Source organism: Vigna unguiculata, chromosome 9 (genome assembly GCF_004118075.2).
Source record: "Vigna unguiculata cultivar IT97K-499-35 chromosome 9, ASM411807v1, whole genome shotgun sequence".
In the NCBI taxonomy this organism is placed as follows: domain Eukaryota; kingdom Viridiplantae; phylum Streptophyta; class Magnoliopsida; order Fabales; family Fabaceae; genus Vigna; species Vigna unguiculata.
This window is the reverse complement of record NC_040287.1, coordinates 23,981,575-24,002,884: the sequence shown is the minus strand read 5'-3', so window position 1 is coordinate 24,002,884 and position 21,310 is coordinate 23,981,575. Positions and strand designations below refer to the sequence as shown.

Sequence of the window (21,310 nt, the reverse complement as noted above, 5' to 3'; positions counted from 1 at the left end):
ATGGAACCACTTGTGTGTAGGGTCCTACCCTTTTCCGAAGCTTTATTCCTTTGGGTTGTCGCACATTTATTGCAATAAGAAGCAGAATTCCAATGTTCTAGCAAGCGATTCCAAATATGGTGTCTAATCCAATAAGGGCGTTGTCCTGCATTCCTAGCATCTCTAAACATCTCATAGAGCCTATGAGATGCTCTGTTGTGGAAATGTTTTCTAATTTGAGCTTCATGCTCATGTCTCCACTGAACCTTCATCTATAAAATATATCAAATACAACAATGGACATCTATTGCGCATTTGAAATAAATACATTAATAGAAAATGAAAAAAAAAATTCATGACATTTTACCTTAAATCGCTGCCCAAAAGGTCCCTTCTCTTTTTCAGGTATTGCTCCCATGATGGCTAAGACAAAAGGAAGAACCTAAATATAAATGCATAAAAGTCATCAAACAAAAGCCAAAGCAAATAACAAGTCATGTAATACAAATTTGTATTTTAAGATAATGGGATATAACCCTTTATTAAACAGCTCAATCATCGATCGTTCATGAAGAGGAGGTTCAATATCATCAACAGCTGAATCAATAGCATATGCTGCATGAACAATATCACGAGAGGGATTAAAGGATGAGGAACATCTAGAAGCAATGTGAACCACAATAGGGGATGGTCCTATATGGGAAGGTTGTGGTGTGGATGTAAGAGGTATGGGAACCACAGTAGGGTATGGTGTGGGTACCCTAGCAATGTATGGTGTAGGTACCATAATAGAGTGTGGTGTAGGAACCTTAGTAAGGGATGGTGACTGAATGGGTGTACTCTAAGTTGGTCCTGTATGTGAAGGTTGTGGTGTGGATGTAGATGGTGTGGTAGACATAGCAGGATGTGGTATGGGTACCCCAACAAGGGATGGTGCCTGAGTGGGTGCACTCTATGGTATTTGGTTAGGAACCTTTCTAATATAGCGTGGTTGCTTTCTTGGTTTTGATATCTTCTTCCCTATATTGGAACTAGATGGACGTTTAGGTGACATTGCAACTATCAAACTATATAAAATAACAAAATTAAACATCAAGTATGAAGCAAATAGTTGTATTACAATTTTAGATGACAATTGTTATTACCAACAATATCAACCACAAAGATAATACTTTTATAAGTGATATATTTAGAGTTTGCCAAAAGATAATTAGGGAATCTTTTACATAAATTTAACAATTATAACAACCACAATAACATATGACAATAACCAAATAATTCAATCGTCATCATCCTCGTTGTCATCATTTTTGTAATGATCCACATAGTCGTCGCCGTCATCTTCATGATCATGATCATGATCATCATCTTCTTCTTCTTCTTCTCCTTCTTCTTGGTTGTCCAGATTTTCTTCATCTTCTTCTTGCATTTCTCCTTCCAATTCTTCATGAGCACTATGAAAGTCGTGCAATGTAGATACACCTTCAACTTCAATTATTTCATGGGCATGTGACATTTCATCAACTTAATAGGGAATATCTTATTCCACCTCATTTGACTCAATGTGACCCTTAGGCTTAGTTTGTATTGCAACACACCAACCACTTTTGTCGATGCTCCGAAATGTTGGATAAGGGATATAATACACTTGTCTAACATTATTTGCTAGAATGAATGGATCAAATGGTCGGTATCTTTTACTCATTTCAAGTTCGACAATATTATACTTAGGATTCATTCTTGTACCATATCTAGAAGGATCAAATCATTCACAATAAAAAATAACTACTTTTTTTGGAGAAGTACAAGTGTTGTACTCTAGCTTATATATTTTATGAATTATTCCATAAAAATCATCATAACCACCCTCTGTAAGGCCTTTGACGTACACACCAAGCATATTGATATCGATTGCCATGTGGTTCGTGAGAGGCTTCAAGCAAATTTGTTTCGCATTTTTCCTTTTCGATCAAATGAACAACTCGTAGACATTTTCACTAAATCTGTTCACCGATTATCTTTCACAAACATTATATCCAAGCTCGGAATAATGAGTATCCATTATCCGGTTAGAAGGGAGGATATTGTGTTTAGCCTTTTTTTTTTGTTTATTGTAACTAACTTTCATCAGTTAAAACCTATTTAAGATATGTTCTCAAAATGTACATGTAAGTTTTTCAATAAAAAAATATCACAAATTTTTTTATTCTTTTTCTAGCTCTTTGTTTTGATGCATCAATGGATTTGAATCTTATCCTCTCCTCCAGCATGTAAAGAAGCTTTCCATGGATGCATACCATAGTCAATACATTATTTGGTAGTTTAGGTAGGTTGATAGGATTTAAAGGCTTAGGAGGATTTTAGATTCCAAATTAGTCATAGAAGATTTCATATTCACAAGTTTAAGGTTCTTTAGCACAACGATAATTCACGACAACATGATTTTGTCTTATAAATAGTGAAGTTATATTACAAAAAAAAAAACTAAATATATCAACAACTAATTTTTGTTGGTAAATTCTTCTACAAAGTCCTCAATTTTCACCTTAATTTCCAATGAATTTTTTGACTCATTCCACATGACACCTCTACACTAACACATTCAAATGTTCAAAACATTGATAAATTCATTCATTGGTGTAACTTATTCATTCAAGAATAAAAGGTTGTGTATCTCTTTCTTTGTTCATTGATACACTACAAAAAAAATAATTTTTACCAGAGGTTATTTATGGCATTTCTAGGGGTTTTAACCCTCGTTAAAGGCATTACCAGCGGTTTGTTTTTCTCCTAGAAAAACCAGCGTCGTTAATGGATTACCGGCAGAATGAATGGATATAATAAATTTGTCTAACATTATTTGCTAGAATGAATGGATCAAATGGTCGATATCTTTTACTCATTTCAAGTTCGATAATATTATACTTAGGATTCACTCTTGTGCCATATCTAGAAAATCAAATCATTCACAATAAAAAAACAACTACTTTTTTTGGAGAAGTACAAGTGTTGTACTCTAGCTTATATATTTTATGAATTATTCCATAAAAATCATTATAACCACCCTCTGTAAGGCCTTTGACGTACACACCATAGTTAACTGTCTTCTTTCCTTTGGACCATTCGTTAGTGTGAAACTTGTACCCATTGACAAAGTAGGTGTGCCATTCTTTGACGCATCTCATGGGCCAATTTGCCAAATCCCTTAACTCTTGATTTGTGGGACTTATTGGTGGGTTATGAACCTACAAATACGCAACAATAAATTGTTACTTCAATTTCGATAACAATTTGTTGAAGAAACTCGATGAAGTTCATACTTGATGTTTGAACTAGTAAGAAAACTCTAAGTATATTCGAGTAGAATTGAATCAAAAGAGGAGTCAACAAGAGTTCAATGGAGCTTGAGGAAGAGCAAAATACAACAGAATAGCAACCTAGTGCATAAAAGCTGCTAGGATGAGTTTTTGGCTTTATAAAATGAGTTTTGCATTTAGAGATTTAGTGAGGATGGTGATGGCCTTTGTTGCCCATCATTGGCAGCTTCAGGGATTGGTTGTTGCAACAATGTATTTTCTTGATACTGTTTTAGTTTAGTTTTTAATTTTATTTTAGTCTAAAATTAATTTTGTTTTAGTGTTTTTAGAATTTTAGGTTTGCTAACATGTTTCATTACTTAAATATAGTTTGTCTTTGTTGTTTTTAGGATAGAATTTTTTAAAATTGTTGTTTCAGATTTAATTGGTATAGTTCTGGTTTTGTGGTTTGCATTTAGCTAGATTACCGCATTTTAGGTTGAAAGAGTCTTTATACTTGTGCTAATCCAGCCATGCATAGATAGTTTGAAAAGGTTTTCATCAAAAGATTAGTGTTGATCACTATTTACATTTTACCTTGTTGAGACTTGAGCTATAATTGAAATTCTTCTTTGTGCGATACACTCATTAAAATGCTCTTGCTCTTAAATTTAAGCATTTGACCTTAGTGTTGACTTTCACTTTGGAGGTTCAAAACCATGCACAAGTTGTCGGAAACCTTTGAAGACAATTAAATACACTTGTACATAGTTAATTGAAGGAGAATTAAGAGGAAATTTCTACAACAAATCAAACTACTGCAGAAAAGAATCATTAAAGAGTTTAAGTTTGATTGCATAGTTGACTTTTTTAAGCTCAAATGCAAGTTGTACATGTTGGAGACCTTTAAAAGAGATATCATGTGACGTGTTGAAGGCAAAAAGAACCATTAGAGTGCACTTAACTGCTACCAGTTGTGTCACTAACTAGTTTAGCTATAATAGAATAACATAAGTAACTTTAGAATTAGATTTTATTAAAGTTAGCATAGAACACACGTCTATAAGGTGGTTTTAGTGTATCTTTTTAGGATTAAATAATTACACATTAGTTCTAGTACTTTAGTTTAGTATTCATAACAATTAGTGTAACATCCCGTCAGGATATTACGAATTTAAATAATAAAATAAAGAAATAATAAATAATAGTCAATTAATGAAACCTCATTTCCCAAAAGCGCGTGAAATTTAAAACTTTAATACATTTATAAAAGTATCTCAAATTCAATTTATAAACTCAATTATAAAATAAATCCATGTTCATAAACCAAAGATTACAAATCTATAAAATCCATAATAAAACAACTCTATAGAAAATCTCCCAAGCTAGCCCCGTTTCGGCTCTATGCCTCACCAGATCCACCTGCAACATCATCTGCTCTCGTGTACCGCGTACACAATCATCGCCAAACACAAGCAGATAGAGTGAGCTAATATCAAACAAATCATATGTATAAAACATTTATATATCAATATAAATATACCAAAGTAATTCCATCCTTTGATTTCATGCCACACGGCCACCACCATGTTAACCGTGTTCTACATCTCTTAATGAGTACCTCAAGGTGTCATGCGGCCACACCTACCAGCCACAACTGATAGAGCACGTGCGGGAAACCATGCTATGGACCACACTTTATAACGTCAGGTGGAGTTCCCCATACGAATAACATTTGTAACATCCCAAAACTACCAAACTTGTTAGTTTAATATTGAGGAGGGCAATCTAATTGGACCCTTCGTACATGCCACAATGTGCACACTCACACCGGCAACACTCACCAACCCGAGCCACAAATCAAAAGTTCCTCGTGTTCATCCGCCATCCCGAGCTACAACTCAAGGGATGCCATTCCGAGCCACAACTCAAGGAATGCCACGTGCTTAACCCCTATCCCGAGCCACAACTCAAGGGATACATTATGAACCACATTTCAAGGAACACCAAAAAGCCGACCTTCGAAGCATCACCAAAGCCTAGTAGACCACGCACACTCAAAGCAAGCAAATTAGAGGCATGATCTCTGCATTATTGTCTGGCGCTACTCTTGAGCCACCAGGCAAAACATGCTTCCAGACCACCTGGCGGGGGACACGTACCGCCAGGCGCCAAGCGCCTCTGCACACATTGACTTTGTGTCTATCGCCTTACGGAACTAACTCTGTCGCCAGGCGCCACCTGTTCCCAACCTTTTTTAATTTTGTCACTATCGTCTGGCGAAGCATACCTCACCGTCAAGCGATACACGAGTAGTTGTGCAATATTGGTTTTCTCTAAGGCTGTAGACCCTTGTTTCACACATTTGGACTCATGGGAATCATACTTACTCTCCATAATAGACACTTCCATCATGCCATGTGACTCATATACCACAATTTCATTATTTCGCACTTAATCCATAGATACACCTTATCTTTCTCTCTATCAACGCTCTAAGTCAAGTATTTCCTTACACTATAGGATCCATATTCACCACTACCATATTACTGTCTAGTCTTGCTCACACAAGCTGCCCATTTCCAATAAAGGTATTTCCCACATATAAATCCTTATCCTACCATAAACCCATATCACATATCCCACTAGTGCATATTTATTTAATACTTCCAGTTCCTAATGGTCATATAACTCCCAACGCTGTCAATGCTTTTGTTTAATAAGGCTCCCTATGGTATTGTCATCACAATACTGATGCTTCCCACTTCCCATTACCTTCCAATTAATTTATACTAATAGCTTATATATATATATATATATATATATATATATATATATATATATATATATATATATATATATATATTCACCTTAAACCTCTATTTAGTTAATTTCTCAGTCCCAAATACAACAATATCTGATTTTCAAGAATTCCAAACCCAACATTTCTCCTCACAGTCACGCAATTCTTCCTTCTATGCGTTGGCGCCTGGCGATAGGCCCCGTGCTGCCAGGCGGTTCATGTCATTCTGGAGAAATTCTAGAATTTCGAGCACCCTCAAGCCTCTTCCCATAGTTTTCTAACACAATTCTCTGCCCATCTTCGCAATTCGCACGTGAACATGGTAACAGTGGTACAAATACTCAACTTTAAGTACATCCAGTAATAAATCTAATACAATTCAACCATAATTATACTCAAATCATTCAAATCCCCCAATTTGTCAACCCTAATATTCATACATAACTAATACCGCTTAATTCCCTCACACTATAACGTAATTTTCACAATTAATCATCTCCTTTTAATCATTCTATGATTAAACACCTTTCCCATCAATCAAAATTTACCTAAAACCCAAAAAATGTCAAAGTCGAGCCAAAATTGACCCTCGTCGCCTGGCAGATGTTCATCACCACCATGCCATTTATCAAAAACCTAGAAAACTGGGTTGATCTGCTTGTGTCACCTGGCTGCACGATGCTCATCGCTAGGCGGTTCCTCAAAGGAACCCAAAAAACCATAAGAATCAGTATGCATCGCCTGATGGCTATGAATACCCGCCATGGCGATGAGGAATCATGCATATCATGTTATATATCAAGCAATATAATTTAAAACACAAAACAAACAAGTTCCAGCTCCCCTAACCTGGAAATCCTTGTTTAAAAGACAATGCTAGAGTTCTTCTTCGATCTCCAATGGCCTCCCATTGACTCTCAAATCAATAGCTCTCAATCTCTCTGCAATTCAGCTCTAGTGCTCTGAAACTCTGCAGCTCAATACCCTCACAACAATGCAATGTTGTTCTCTCTTCTAATTCCCTTCTCTCTCACCACTACCACCCAATAATTACCCCATTTACTCACCAAAACGAAAATTAATTAGCAAGGAGCTTAATGGCTATTCAATGACCATAATTTAGTGGTTTTTCCATAATTTAGTGGTTTTTCAGCCCTCCTTTCTGCCCATCTAAGGTGGCTAGGGTTTCTCTATCCTTTCACCTTCATGCCAAAAGAAATTTTGGCAAAAAGAAAGTTTAGTTTGGGTTCACCAAGGTTCAAACCCATAACCATGCCAATGTCAAACCAATGCATAACCATTCAAGCAATTCATGTTTTATGATAATTCCTATAAATATAGGATTAAGTTATCACTCATCATAATCAAGCATATTATTAAAAATAATAATAAATTAAATAACACATAGATGGCATACATAGGACTTGAACCCAAGTCCTCTCACATAACTAAGTATTTTTAACCATTTAAGCTAATACTTTTCCACATCATACATGTCAGTATTAAATGTCATAAAGGCTTCTATTATTCGCATTTATTAATTAATTAATTAAATTTCGCGGGTCTTACAATTAGAACTTTAGTTTGGTGACTTAGTGTTGGTAGCCTAGTTTCATTAGGAGAGTGAGTGTAGTAAATAGATTCCTTGCATTGTTAACATCACAATAGTTTAACTACACTGCATTAGCAGTAGTGTTATTCAATTAGAGTCTTAGCTAATTAGAATTTAGTTTTAAGTGTTGTTTTAGATTTTTAGCAAAACTAGTCTATTCAAATAACTTTTAAAGGTGTTTTCATTGAATTACAGTGGCTAATTTGTGTGGGTGTAGCTACCCACTAAACAACAAAGGAAACATGGCAATGAAAAAATAAATGGCAGCCAAGAATCGTGAAATGAACATCAATCACATAAGAACAAACAAGAAACATGAATCATCATTTCAATACTACATGACCTATTCTTTAGCATCAAACTATACACAACCCATGTTATCCCTTACCTGGTTATTTCTCCTCCAATATGTGTTCCCCTTGCACCATCAACCTTTGCTCCACCACTTTGTCTCTAGCCCCAGACCAGTGCGGCAACAACCATCAACCAACTTCACAGAACAATAATTCTTCAACTCTGGCTTCAAATTCAAACAAATTGGAAACAAAAAACAAATTCAACAAATCGAACAGTGATTCTCAATTAAACCACGTCCAATTGGATTGAATATCCCGTGAAAATAACACTCGCCCAAAACGCACTTGTTTGATGCTGGTGAGAGAGGTGGTGGCTGCGGCGAGCTCAAGAGGCAATAACTCAAGGGTGAAACGAAACCCCTCTTCCATGAGCTTGAGCATACGCACGCCTTCTGCTTTGCTATGGTGGCTCGCCGGCGAATAGGGACAATGGGGCAACAACGAGCTTTGTTATGGAGTGACTCAGTCTAGTGTGGCAGGGCAGTGGTTTGGCAGGGCTTAGTGACTCAATTGAAAGTGTATGCAAGAGACAAAAGGGAAAGTTGCGGAGAGAAAGCAAAGAAAAAGTGAAATTGGGGGAGGGAATCTCAATTGAAATTCTGATTTAATCGACAACATTACCGATGGCTAAGATCTATCGGTTAATCCTTTGGTCAACACTTTCATTGCATACTTTACTGAAGGATACGTCCGTTAGCACATTCAAAACCAAAATCTGTTGCTAACTTTGCCAGTAAAGTAAGTCAACAATTTGATCGTAGACTTTACCAACGGATATAGGTCATCGGTAAAATAAAGAGTATGATCCGTCGGTAAATCCGTCGGAAAGTGATCATTACCGACAGAATAAAATTCGTCAACAAAAGGCTACAATAATAAGGATTTTTCTTGTAGTGGGGTGGGGTGGAGACGAATTTCATCATCTCATATCCAATCCCAAAGTAAAAGTTCATCCACATTCTCATCCCCATACTCAACGGCCATAAGAGTATTGTCTCATCCCCATCTTCCTCGAGTAACGGGTATACTCTGTACCTATACCCGCTTTTTTACTATTTTAATATTAATTAATTATTTTTATAAAAAGGTAAAAATTACATCAAAGAAAACATAACATTATAAAATCTTCAAAATAAAAAATATATATTTTCATATCTTCAATGTCAAATATTTAGAAATAAATTATGATGGTATAAATTTAAAATTAGCATACCAAATAACAATTGCATAAAAGTGAAGGAATTACATACAATATCTCACAATTAACATAAATACAAAACCATCTATAAATTTTGCAAACTTTAATGAAACAAAGTTAATAAATTTGAACGTATTTTTAAAAGATTATAAAAAAATGAATAATTAAAGGTAGGATAAGATGAAAAATATCGTGATGACCTAAGAAAGTTTTCTAAATATCATAGTAGCATAATAGTTGAACTGTTGAGAGGTTATGAAAGTTATTTTAACAAAACAATTTTTTTCCAAATAAAACAAAAATTAAGAATTAAAGAGAATGAAAAAGATAAATTTTTATATTACCTATTAAATGAATGACTTACACGATTGAACATCGTAAAAAAATACCCCGTTTAAATATTATATATATATATATATATATATATATATATATATATATTAGGTTGCTTAATAAATTATTGGTACTTTAAATGAGACGAGATAAAAATGGGATATAAATTGGCACGAATATGAGAACGAAGACATGACGGGTATGTATACACTCATCACCATTCTCATATCCAATTTAAAAAATCAGGTATTACCCATACTCATACTAATATTCAATCAATACAAAATTTCCATGTCAAAAAAGAAATGATTTTGGACAATACTCACGAGAAATAGTTCATTTTACCATCTCGTGTTATTTATTGTCTTACTCTATCATTTTATTTTTAATAATATATTAAATTTTTATTTAATTATTTTGATTACATATTTTTATTTTTTAATTTATTAATGTTTATGTAATTTTAATTATTATTATTATTATTATAAATAAGATGATAAAGTAATATAATAATTATGTTACCTACTTAACTAAAAGATTAAATAATAAATATTTAATTAAAAATATTAAAAAATAAATAAAAAAATTAATTAGAAATCTCCCTATTAATCCTATTTTTAAAAAGAGATATTTATCTGTCCAATCACATTTTATATCAAGATTTGGGTAGATTGATTATAGAGATTTCCCTGTTTTTGATATGTGTTGTCATACAAGAAGAATAAATGCCCTCATATAAGGCTTAAAATGTTTACCAATAAAATAGATTATTGCCTTATAAAACATGAATTAAAATAAAAATTGAATTAAGATTATTGTAAATATTTTTACATAAGATTTTTTTCCAAAATTGAATTAAAATAAAAATCATTTTAAATTATTTATTAAAATAAATATTCTTTTAATATTAATAGTGTTAGATATCTCCTCTCTTTTGATAGGAGGATTTCTATCTGTTAAAATCTTATACATTCTTTATATAAAAAGTACATTTTTTTCTTTTATTCTTTTGAGATTATCAGCAATTTTGAAAGAAAACATATTTTATAGAAATTTGCCAACAAGATTTGGGTTCAACTCTTTAACATCTCTAATTAGCTTAGGTGCAGCTTCAAGAACACGTGGTTCTTTCTTGTAACACGTGTGTGTTTTTTTTTTTTCTTTATTCTTTTTACCTTTTGTCCCTTCCGAATTTTGATATATGAGGAAGGCTGGTATACCCTAAAATACGAGTTCAATTTTCAATTCCAAAAAAAAACACTTAAGTTATAATTTCCATTTAAACAAATACTTACATGCCACCTACTTCATATTGTGTGAAAAGACAACAATGACCTTGTAAAATATGTCAATTGATACTCAATTATTTATTTTGTAAATACTATTATTTGCAAATTATCGAATTATATGATGATGTTATTTCATTTATTAGTCTGTTATTATATAACTAAAATTTGGAGCATAGATGATTTAATTTTTATTGTTATGATATGTTACAGTTGAACAAGTTTTACATATATAATTTCATGATAATTTCTTTTAGATTTTAATCTTTAGAAAAATTATTTCTCTTTAAAATTTCAATTTATCGAATGACTGGAATCGTTTAAAGCGATAAAAATATACTCTGAAAAGATAAGATAATGAAGCAACATTTATTGCAAAATAATTATAATTAAATTAGATTTTATTGAACATATATTTAAATTTATTATATCTTTGAACCGTTGACTTTTTATTAAGGCATTTTTATCACATTTTAAATAAAGTGCATTGTGGTTTTACAGGAGCTATACTTTTATTTATATAACAAAACCATTTTACTTAAGACAAACAATCTTATTTTAAACTGTTTTTTACTCAAAAAAAGAAGCTAACTTTATTAAAAAATAAACAAATTTTAAATTTAAATTTAAATTTAAATTTACCACCATAATTAGGCAAAAAGACAAGCAAATGTTTTGGAATTTGGATTTGGATAAAACAGAAACTTAAAATTAGAGAAGCTAAAATCAAGGATAATGTGTGATTTTTGTATCTAAAATATATCTATTATCTACAATAAATAAGAATTAATAAATAACAATTAATAAATAGATATTCTTATGTGATTCTTTTAACAGAGGATAGTTATTTACTTATCTATCTGATATTAGTGCAGTTAAAGGGTAGTTTTAGTAATTAGTCGAAAAACAAGGGGCGCACACCTACGCACATATTGCTCGCATTTTCCTCATGATCTTTGAGTATATATATAAGCCAGTTTCTTCTAAACCCACCTTTCTCTCTTACTGTTTTCTCTCTGTTTTAGTCTTCTGGATCCTCCGCCGGAAACTCTAGTATTGCTGGAGTTGTGTTTGACTTTGGATCCAAAATCTCATAGGATTAGTCATTTTCTGATTTGACTTTTGGTTCAGCTCTTTTGGATTTGGTAGATCCAAAGCTTGAACCATTTCAAGGTATCCACTGCACTCTGCTTGATCGGTTGCATTTTCAGTTTAATTGTTGGATCCCTAATCTACTGGTTATTTCGTTATTTCGTGCATTGATTTTCGAAATTGGAAGAAATTAAGAAACCTCTAAGCCAGTGATGAAAGTTTTTTTTTTTTCTTCTGGATCTGATTTTTTTATGCTGAATTAATTTCATCTCTGTTGCTTTGCTTTGAATGTCGCTGAAACTGGTTTTGGTTGTTTTTACGTTTTGTCTTTGTTGTAGATCGTTGGAGAATGGCATCAGCAGCGAGCAGCGCCACGGGATGGTACAGGGGAAGAGTGAAGGCTGTTCCTTCTGGCGATTGTTTGGTCATTGTGGCAATTTCCAGCGCCAAACCTGGTCCTTTGCCTGAAAAGACCATTACTCTGTCTTCTTTGATGGCACCTAGACTGGTATTTTTAGTTATTTCACTTTTATTTACAATTGGTCAAATAGTGTAATGCGTGTTAATTGCTTTAGTTTTATTATTTGCTAATTGTTCTAGGCACGTAGAGATGGTGTGGACGAGCCATTTGCATGGGAAAGCAGGGAATTTCTGAGAAAGCTCTGCATAGGGAAGGTGCGTTCAAATATAGTTTATTCATTCAGTTGCTACCTGGATTTGATCGAGTGTTGTGGTTTTGTCTCCTTCTGGTGAAGGAGAAATTATTAGGATTTTAGGACCATCATGGCACGAACTAATCTTCACATGGCGTTATTAATGCTCTATCATAAACTGAAAAATTGAGTTCGCGTCATGGCGGGATTGATCAAGACAAGTGATGGTCTTGGACTACCTAATAATTTTCCCTGGTGAAGAGTGGTGTGTGCCTTACGTGATTTGATTTTGGAATTTGAAACAGGAGGTGACCTTCAGAGTGGACTACAACGTGCCAGCCATCAATCGAGACTTCGGAACTGTTTTTCTCGGGGACAAAAATGTTGCTGTGTTGGCTGTTTCCCAAGGATGGGTTAAGGTTGAAAACCGTGTCCTTTGTGCTGTAGTATCTCAGTGTACCATGTTGGGAATGTTTTACTGACCCGTCCATGAATTGGTGTTTTTGTGCATGCAGATAAGGGAACAGGGGCAGCAGAAAGGTGAAGCAAGTCCATACTTGGCAGAATTGTTACGCCTGGAAGAACAAGCTAAACAAGAAGGCCTTGGCCGGTGGAGTAAGGTTTGTTTGTTTTGGTTTTCCACTTTAGCACTGAAGATATTTTTTGAAAAAAATTTGTAATTGAGGCATGCATTTGGCACAAAAAATTTGAAAATCAGATGTGCATTCATTGGTGTCCTGGCAACTTGGTTTGCTTGGAAACCAAAATGTGTTGTGCTTTGCATCTTTGATAATGTAAAACAAGTGTTTACTGCTGTCATTATCTTAAAGTTACTTGCTTGTAATTTACTTGTGTATTTTGGAAATGACCACTTGCCTAGTTTGTTTTAAAGGAATGAAAAAACTTGTCCCTTGTATTACAATCTATTTAAAGATATTGGCTTTCTGTAATTTAAATTAATAAGGGATATGATGCTAGAATGGGATCAAAATTGGAGATGTGAATTGACTCTTTCTGTTTAATGTTAAGAAATTCCTCCTATATGAGCAATATATGGCTTTATGGTGATTGCAGGTTCCTGGTGCTGCTGAGGCATCAATCAGAAATCTACCACGTTCAGCCATTGGTGACCCTAGTAACTTGGATGCAATGGGTTTGTTAGCAGCAAACAAGGGATTGCCCATGGAGGCAATTGTTGAGCAGATTCGTGATGGCAGTACTCTCCGAATCTATTTGCTCCCACAATTTCAGTTTGTCCAAGTTTTTGTTGCTGGAATTCAGGTAAGAGTCAAATTCTATTGCTAATTGCTACTATCTTTATCTACACATACAATTAATTGTTTTCCCTTTACCCTAGTCCCCACAAATGGGAAGGAGAGCTGCACCTGAAAGTGTTGTTGAATCAGAATTGGCATCTGATGACACCAATGGTGATGTTTCTGGGGAACCACGTGCTGCACTTACATCTGCACAAAGACTCGCTGTTTCAACCACAGCTACAGAAACTGCTGCTGATCCTTTTGCACATGAGGCTAAATTTTTCACTGAAATGCGTGTATTGAATCGAGATGTAAGTAACATGTTTCTATGACTTACATTACTTTTGCATTTTAAAATTTTTGTTAATCCCAATGGGTACATTTGCATTTTAAAATTCTTGTTAATCCAATGGGATGCAGGTTCGGATTGTATTGGAGGGTGTTGATAAGTTCAGCAATTTAATTGGATCAGTGTATTATCCTGATGGTGAATCCGCAAAGGACCTGGCATTGGAACTTGTAGAAAACGTATGTAATTCCCGTGGGTGGGGTGATATTAGCATTATTTATTTGTTCTAAATTAATCCATGGTGGACATGACTGTGTTTACTGTTCACTGGTTTATTTGAGATTGAAACAAGTTTTTTTTGTTTCCCTTATATTTGTACTTAGTCTTTTCTTGTTGAGGTAAATTATACTTATGATGAGCATGATAAAATATGCATGTTGTGAAAACGGAGTCAACAGAGACATGAAATGAACTCTGTTTGTGTAATTTATCATGAATTCTGTTTGTGTAATTTGCATGCAGGAAGTGAACACTCTTATTTATATAATTGGGAAATACTCTGAACAACAACTACTAAAATTTATTTAATCAAATTGAATTACATATTCTTCCAGTATCTTTAACAATGTATTGAAATTCTAATCTAGTATTTGATTAAATGAATTTGAAAAGGGGAATATTATACTTGGTATCATTACTAGCTTTATTGGCTTGGGGTTGGGGGGACTATAGACTCCACATACTTGTGATTTTATTGCTGTCTTAGTTTTAATGCAATAACATTTCCAGGTTCTATTTTCTGCATGACATTTTGTTGGAGTCTGATTTTTCTAGCTTTTTCTGTTTTGAATTTAGACTTTGCTGAAGTGATTTTCCAGATATTTTTCTAGAGGGGAGATGTATAGAGTGTTTCTTCTTGTTTGTTTTTTTTTTTTTTTTTGTGTTATGAAATATTAGTCATGTACCAAATATCCTTCTCATTTCACATTTTTAATCAAACAGGGTTATGCAAAATATGTTGAATGGAGTGCCAACATGATGGAAGAAGAGGCGAAACGAAAGCTGAAAACTGCAGAGCTACAGGCTAAGAAAAACAGGTTAAGGATGTGGACAAACTATGTACCACCACCTTCCAATTCAAAGGCAATTCATAATCAGAATTTTTCTGGCAAGGTAAAATATTTCTAACATTTATTTATATCGAATGGTTATTCTTTTCACTCAAATAACATTTTAATTTTATACAGGTGGTTGAGGTTGTGAGTGGAGATTGTGTTGTTGTTGCTGATGATTCCATTCCATATGGTAGTCCACTAGCGGAGAGACGAGTTAACCTTTCAAGTATCAGGTGTCCAAAAATGGGCAATCCTCGGCGCGATGAAAAACCAGCTCCCTATGCCCGTGAAGCAAAGGAATTCTTGAGAACACGCCTCATTGGTCGTCAAGTATGAAAATATCTTATGATAACTTCTTTTAATATCATATCTGAATTCAGTTGTAATGGATTGTCGCTATCTTTTCAGGTCAATGTTCAGATGGAATATTCTAGGAAGGTTTCTCCCACAGATGGATCTGTAGTTCCATCAGTCGGTGCTGATTCCAGAGTAATGGATTTTGGATCAGTCTTTTTATTGTCCACTGCAAAGGTTGACAATGAAGATGCTGTGTCGGCTGCTCCATCTGCTGGAAGTCAGCAAAATGGTGTGAATGTTGCAGAATTGGTTGTTGGTCGTGGTTTTGGAACTGTCATTAGACATCGTGACTTTGAAGAGAGATCTAACTATTATGATGCACTTCTTGCTGCTGAATCGCGTGCTACTGCAGGAAGGAAAGGCATCCACTCTGCCAAGGATCCCCCAGTGATGCATATAACAGACTTGACCACGGTACACAAAAATGTTGTTAAGAAAGCCAAAGACTTCTGTCCTTTCCTGAAAAGAAGTGGAAGAGTTCCTGCTGTTGTAGAATACGTGCTCAGTGGTCATCGTTTTAAAGTACTGATTCCTAAAGAAACTTGCAGCATTGCTTTCTCTTTTTCTGGAGTCAGGTGTCCAGGTCGTGATGAACCATATTCTGATGAAGCAATTGCTTTGATGAGGAGAAAAATAATGCAAAGAGATGTTGAGGTAACTCAATTCCCTTCTGAGTTTTGATTCCTGTATGTTGCTTTTGTTTTGTTAAATACTTTTTTACTGTTTGCAGATAGAGGTTGAAACCGTTGATAGAACTGGAACATTTTTGGGATCCTTGTGGGAGTCAAGAATCAATGTGGCAGCTACTCTGCTTGAAGCTGGTCTTGCAAAACTCCAAACATCCTTTGGCACTGATAGAATTCCTGATTTTCATCTTCTGCAGCAAGCTGAACAATCTGCAAAGAGGCAAAAGCTGAAAGTAAGAATGAGTCATATGGTGTTTACGTTAAACACTATTATTTCCTTGTTAACTATTCTAAAGTAAATTGTTTTGCAGATATGGGAGAATTTTGTCGAAGGAGAGGAAGTATCCAATGATTCAGTTATAGAAAACAAACAGCAAGAAGTGCTTAAGGTGCTCAGGAATTAGTATATTTTCACTAATGACCATTTTCATGCTTAAAAATGGTGAATGACTTGTTCTGTTATTACATTGGTAGGTAATTGTTACAGAAGTCTTGGGTGGTGGCAAATTCTATGTCCAGACAGTTGGAGATCAAAAGATCGCATCCATTCAACAACAGCTAGCTGCTTTGAATCTGAAGGATGCTCCTGTGATTGGAGCTTTCAATCCTAAGAAGGGTGACATAGTCCTTTGTTATTTTCATGCTGACAAGTCTTGGTACCGGGCAATGGTAAGTTCTTACCATATTGGTCTAAGCATTGCAATTCTGTAGCAGAAGAAAATGTGACCGTGAAATAGGAGTTTGTGAAAACAATACATAACTTGAGTCTCTTCTGGGTCTCATGACCCAATTTTTTCACAACTTTCTCTTTTATAGTAGATCTTTTGTTCGGGTTCCCATCTTCCCCAATTTTTTATTTTTATTTTTTTTTATCTATGCTTCTTGACACGCATTTAAGTTGATATTCTTTCAATGCGATGTATTTTTAAAGGGAACTGTTTGTAATTTGCTTCTCGGTTTTAAAGCGAACCGTTAGATTTGCAAGTTAAGAATATATTAGTATAAAGCGGTTTCACCTAGGGACATCAGTTTTTCTTGTTCACAATCTCCCACAATTCAATTAAAAATCATGTAGTCGTATATTTTATCTTATGACCTACACATGTTCATTACCACTTTCTACAATGTCCTGTAATTTTACAGAAGTTGATGAATTGCTAAATAGTCCGTAGATACTCACCCAATTTGTCTCTTCCTTAAGTGTCTGTTATGTTTTCTATATTGATTATTCATAATTGAATTTTGTAGGTTGTGAACACCCCTCGAGGACCAGTTGAATCCCCCACCGACATGTTTGAAGTATTTTACATTGATTATGGAAATCAAGAAGCAGTAGCCTACAGTCAGCTACGGCCTGTTGATCCATCTGTGTCTGCTGCACCTGGTCTTGCTCAACTGTGCAGCCTTGCTTACATCAAGATTCCAAACTTGGAAGAGGATTTTGGGCAAGAAGCAGCTGAATATTTGAGTGAACTGACTTTAAACAGTGGAAAAGAGTTCAGGGCCAAAGTTGAGGAAAAAGACACCTCGGGAGGAAAAGTTAAAGGGCAGGGAACTGGGACAATTCTTGCCGTAACTCTTGTTGCTGTGGATGCTGAGATCAGCGTTAATGCTGCCATGCTACAGGTAATATTGCTGCTACTACTCATTCTTACTTTATGTGCTTTCAAAGTCCACCATATTCATAGAGGAAAAATTATCTAACAATATATGTTTTTGTCTGAAATTTCCAGGAAGGGCTTGCTAGGACTGAAAAAAGAAACAGGTGGGACAGAAAAGAACGACAATCAGCCATTGATAATTTGGAGAATTTTCAGGAAGAAGCAAAGAGCAGCAGACGTGGGATGTGGCAGTATGGAGACATTCAGTCAGACGAGGAGGACACTGCTCCTCCTCCTAGAAAGGGTGGTGGTCGGAGATGAGTGTAGCAGTAAGAGGAGGAGCTAAATTATGTAATGTAGACATCTTCACCTTCACAGAACAGGATTGAAGTTATAGGTTTGGACAATTTTTATTTATTTATTTTTTAAGTTAGAGAGAAAAAAACAAAAAACAAAATGTCCTGCGGATTCGTTGTAAGTTTTGTTTTGAATTTTGCCTTTAGGTTAATGGGACAATTGTTTTCTTTAGACAACTTAATAAGAAGTTTCTCTGTTTTAGTTTAACAATGTTATAATAGAGATAAACTGCATGTTTAACATAATTACCATGTTTATGCAAATTAATTATATTAATAATAGATTTTATATCAGGATGGGTTATCAAGTTGGAGGTCTATTTTCAAATTATCATACCTTTATATGGATGTAATAGATTTATGTTATTTGTCCAACACAATCAAATCTTTAAACTGGATAAAACTTAAAATAAGAAAATAAGAGTATCCTTTTCAAACATTTGATAATTTTATATCTTTATACTTAATAAACATGGATTCAATTTGGAATGTTCAATGACATTAACTTACTTTTTTTATGTAGCAGATGATGTGTTAAGTCATCTCTCCATTTTTGGACATGTGTCCTTAAAAATAAATTTAAAAAATTTAAGGTTTAATCATGCCTTTAGTCCCCATTTTGGAATCAAAATCTCAAAATAGTATCCAAATTTTTAAAAGTCTTAAATTGGTCCCTTTTTTTGTTAAAACGTCTCACGTTTGCCCTTTCTGTTAAGTCAAGGTTGACGGCGTTAGAGGGAGTGTCACAGTGTCACGTGTCAATTCTTCGATTTTTTGAATTTTTTATTTTATTTTTTTGAATTTTTTTTATTATTTTATTTTTTGAATTTTTTTTAAAAAATCAAAAAAATTGCCACGTGTCAAGCTATCATTGTGCCACGTGGCAGTGACAGTGACACGTGTCAGTATTACGCCAGGTGTCATTTCTTTAGTCTCAATTTAGTCCCTTTATTTTAATTTGTCTCAATTTAGTCCCAATTTTTGTAAAAATTAGCAATTTTGTCCCTCTCCAAATTGAAATCAAATTTAATTTCTATATAAATGTACACAAATATTTCCATCAAAATTGAAATTTCAAGTAAATATTTTTAACCAAATTAAGTTCATTTAATTGATATTTTACATTGAACTTTATTTAAAATGGTTTAAAAGTTGTTAATAGAAAAAAATGTTAATAGAAAAAAATTCATAAATTAACTAGTTCATGTAACAATAAAACACATAAATTTAAAATTTGAAAACAATTTTAAGTAAAGTTGAATGTGAAACATAATTTTAAATAAACTTAGCTATGTTAAAAATATATAATAAAAAATCAATTTGAATAAAAATATCAAATTTAACAAAAATATTTGTATAACATTTATATAAAATTAATTTTTGTTTCAATTTGAAGAGGGACAAAATTGCTAATTTTTACAAAAATTGGGACTAAATTGAGACAAATTATAATAAAGGGACCAAATTGAGACTAAGGGAATGACACCTAGTATAATACTGACGTGTCATTGTCATTGTCACGTCACTGCCACGTGGCACAATGACAGCTTGACACGTGGCAATTTTTTTGATTTTATTAAAAAAATTCAAAAAAATAAAATAAAAATAATTCAAAAATAATTCAAAAAATCGAGGAACTAACACGTGGCACTCCCTCTAACGGCGTCAACCTTGACTTAACGGAAAGGGCAAACGTGAGACGTTTTAACAAAAAAGGCGACCAATTTGAGACTTTTAAAAATTTGGGTACCATTTTGAGATTTTGACTCCAAAATGGGGACTAAAGGCATAATTAAACCAAAATTTAATTGCTGGATAAGAAAATTAAAAGAGATTTATCAACTTCAAAGAACTTGTTCAATAAAAAGTGGAAATCATATATTTAGATAAAAAAAAGTATTTTTTATAAAAACAAATCTTTTAATGTTGACTATTTTATATTAATGAAGATATAACGGAAGACATCCGAAATTTAAAATAAAAAAAAGGTTTAAATACTCTTTTTTATTCAGTTTTGTCTCTCTTTATGTGTTTAATTTTATTTTTTTTCAAAATTATGTTCAATTTTTTTTTTCGTTACCGTCATTTAAATTTATAACAATTGAGTATAGAGGTTAATATGGTTCACATTATCCTTATCATCTATTTCATGACCCTTTATCATTATTGCTACTATTGTTGTCGCCATCACCACAAAACTAAAACCACTACTACTACCTTACAACCACCACTACAGCCATCACCACACTAAACTATCACTACCACCAAATTAAACCTACAATCACCACAACCACCCCTACAACCATCGTCACCACACTAAAATCACCACCATCACTACCAACCCACCACTACACTAAAATCACATTCACCACGATCACACTAAAACTCCTACATCTATGAGTGTTGTTGGTGGGTTTAGTACAATGGTGGTGAGTGTGATGTTAGTGTGGTAGTGGGGTGGTAATGATGATTGTGATTTTAGTGAGGTGGTAGTGGTTGTAGGGGTGTGGTTGTGTTGGTGGTTGTATGGTGATTGTGGTGGTGGTGATAGTGATTGTTGGGTGGTTTTAGCTTGGTGGCGACGATGCCGGTGGTGGGTGTGGTGAAGGGTTATGAAACGGAGGGTGAGAGTGATGAAGAAGTGGATGGTGATGGTAATAATGAAGTAGAGATTGAGGGTAATGAAGTGGAGGGTAAAATTAAATTGAACAAAATTAACAAATAAGGACTTATTTGAACAAAATATAAATAGTCATAATTAAAACAGTCCACGTATCAGTGTCGTGTCAACTTGTACACTCTGTCGTTATTAATTTAAATGGTGTCAACGAAAATGACGAGATTAACATAATTTAGCAAAAGAAAGACCAAATTAAACGCTAAGAAAAAAAAGAGAGAAATCAAATTGAACAAACTTAACCAAAATCTATTTAAGCTTAAAATAAAATAGTTATTAAATATTACATTTAAAAATTATAAGAAAATGAATGAAAATTCTCAGTATTTTTTTATTTGTGCTCTCTATTTATTTGGTACATG

At 33.8% G+C, this 21,310-nt stretch overlaps 2 protein-coding genes across 2 annotated transcripts; one reads left to right on the top strand and one right to left on the bottom strand.

Moving 5' to 3' along the window:
- Nucleotides 1-1,258: 1,258 nt before the first annotated feature.
- LOC114163578 (PH domain-containing protein YHR131C-like) lies at nt 1,259-6,843 on the bottom strand. The gene is made up of 3 exons (XM_028047883.1): nt 6,746-6,843; nt 1,582-1,730; nt 1,259-1,467 (listed from the first exon to the last, which is right to left on the bottom strand). The coding sequence occupies exons 1-3, from the start codon at nt 6,841-6,843 to the stop codon at nt 1,259-1,261; spliced, it is 456 nt and encodes a 151-aa protein (XP_027903684.1).
- Nucleotides 6,844-11,841: 4,998 nt separating this feature from the next.
- On the top strand, nt 11,842-18,477 carry LOC114163110 (ribonuclease TUDOR 1-like). The gene is made up of 16 exons (XM_028047199.1): nt 11,842-12,036; nt 12,294-12,463; nt 12,556-12,630; nt 12,914-13,027; nt 13,124-13,228; nt 13,683-13,889; nt 13,966-14,178; nt 14,288-14,395; nt 15,159-15,329; nt 15,404-15,601; nt 15,680-16,282; nt 16,359-16,547; nt 16,626-16,703; nt 16,789-16,983; nt 17,563-17,940; nt 18,048-18,477. Exons 2-16 carry the CDS (start codon nt 12,305-12,307, stop codon nt 18,234-18,236), a joined length of 2,982 nt encoding a protein of 993 aa, XP_027903000.1. The 5' UTR covers nt 11,842-12,036; nt 12,294-12,304; the 3' UTR covers nt 18,237-18,477.
- The last annotated feature ends 2,833 nt before the right edge of the window (nt 18,478-21,310 follow it).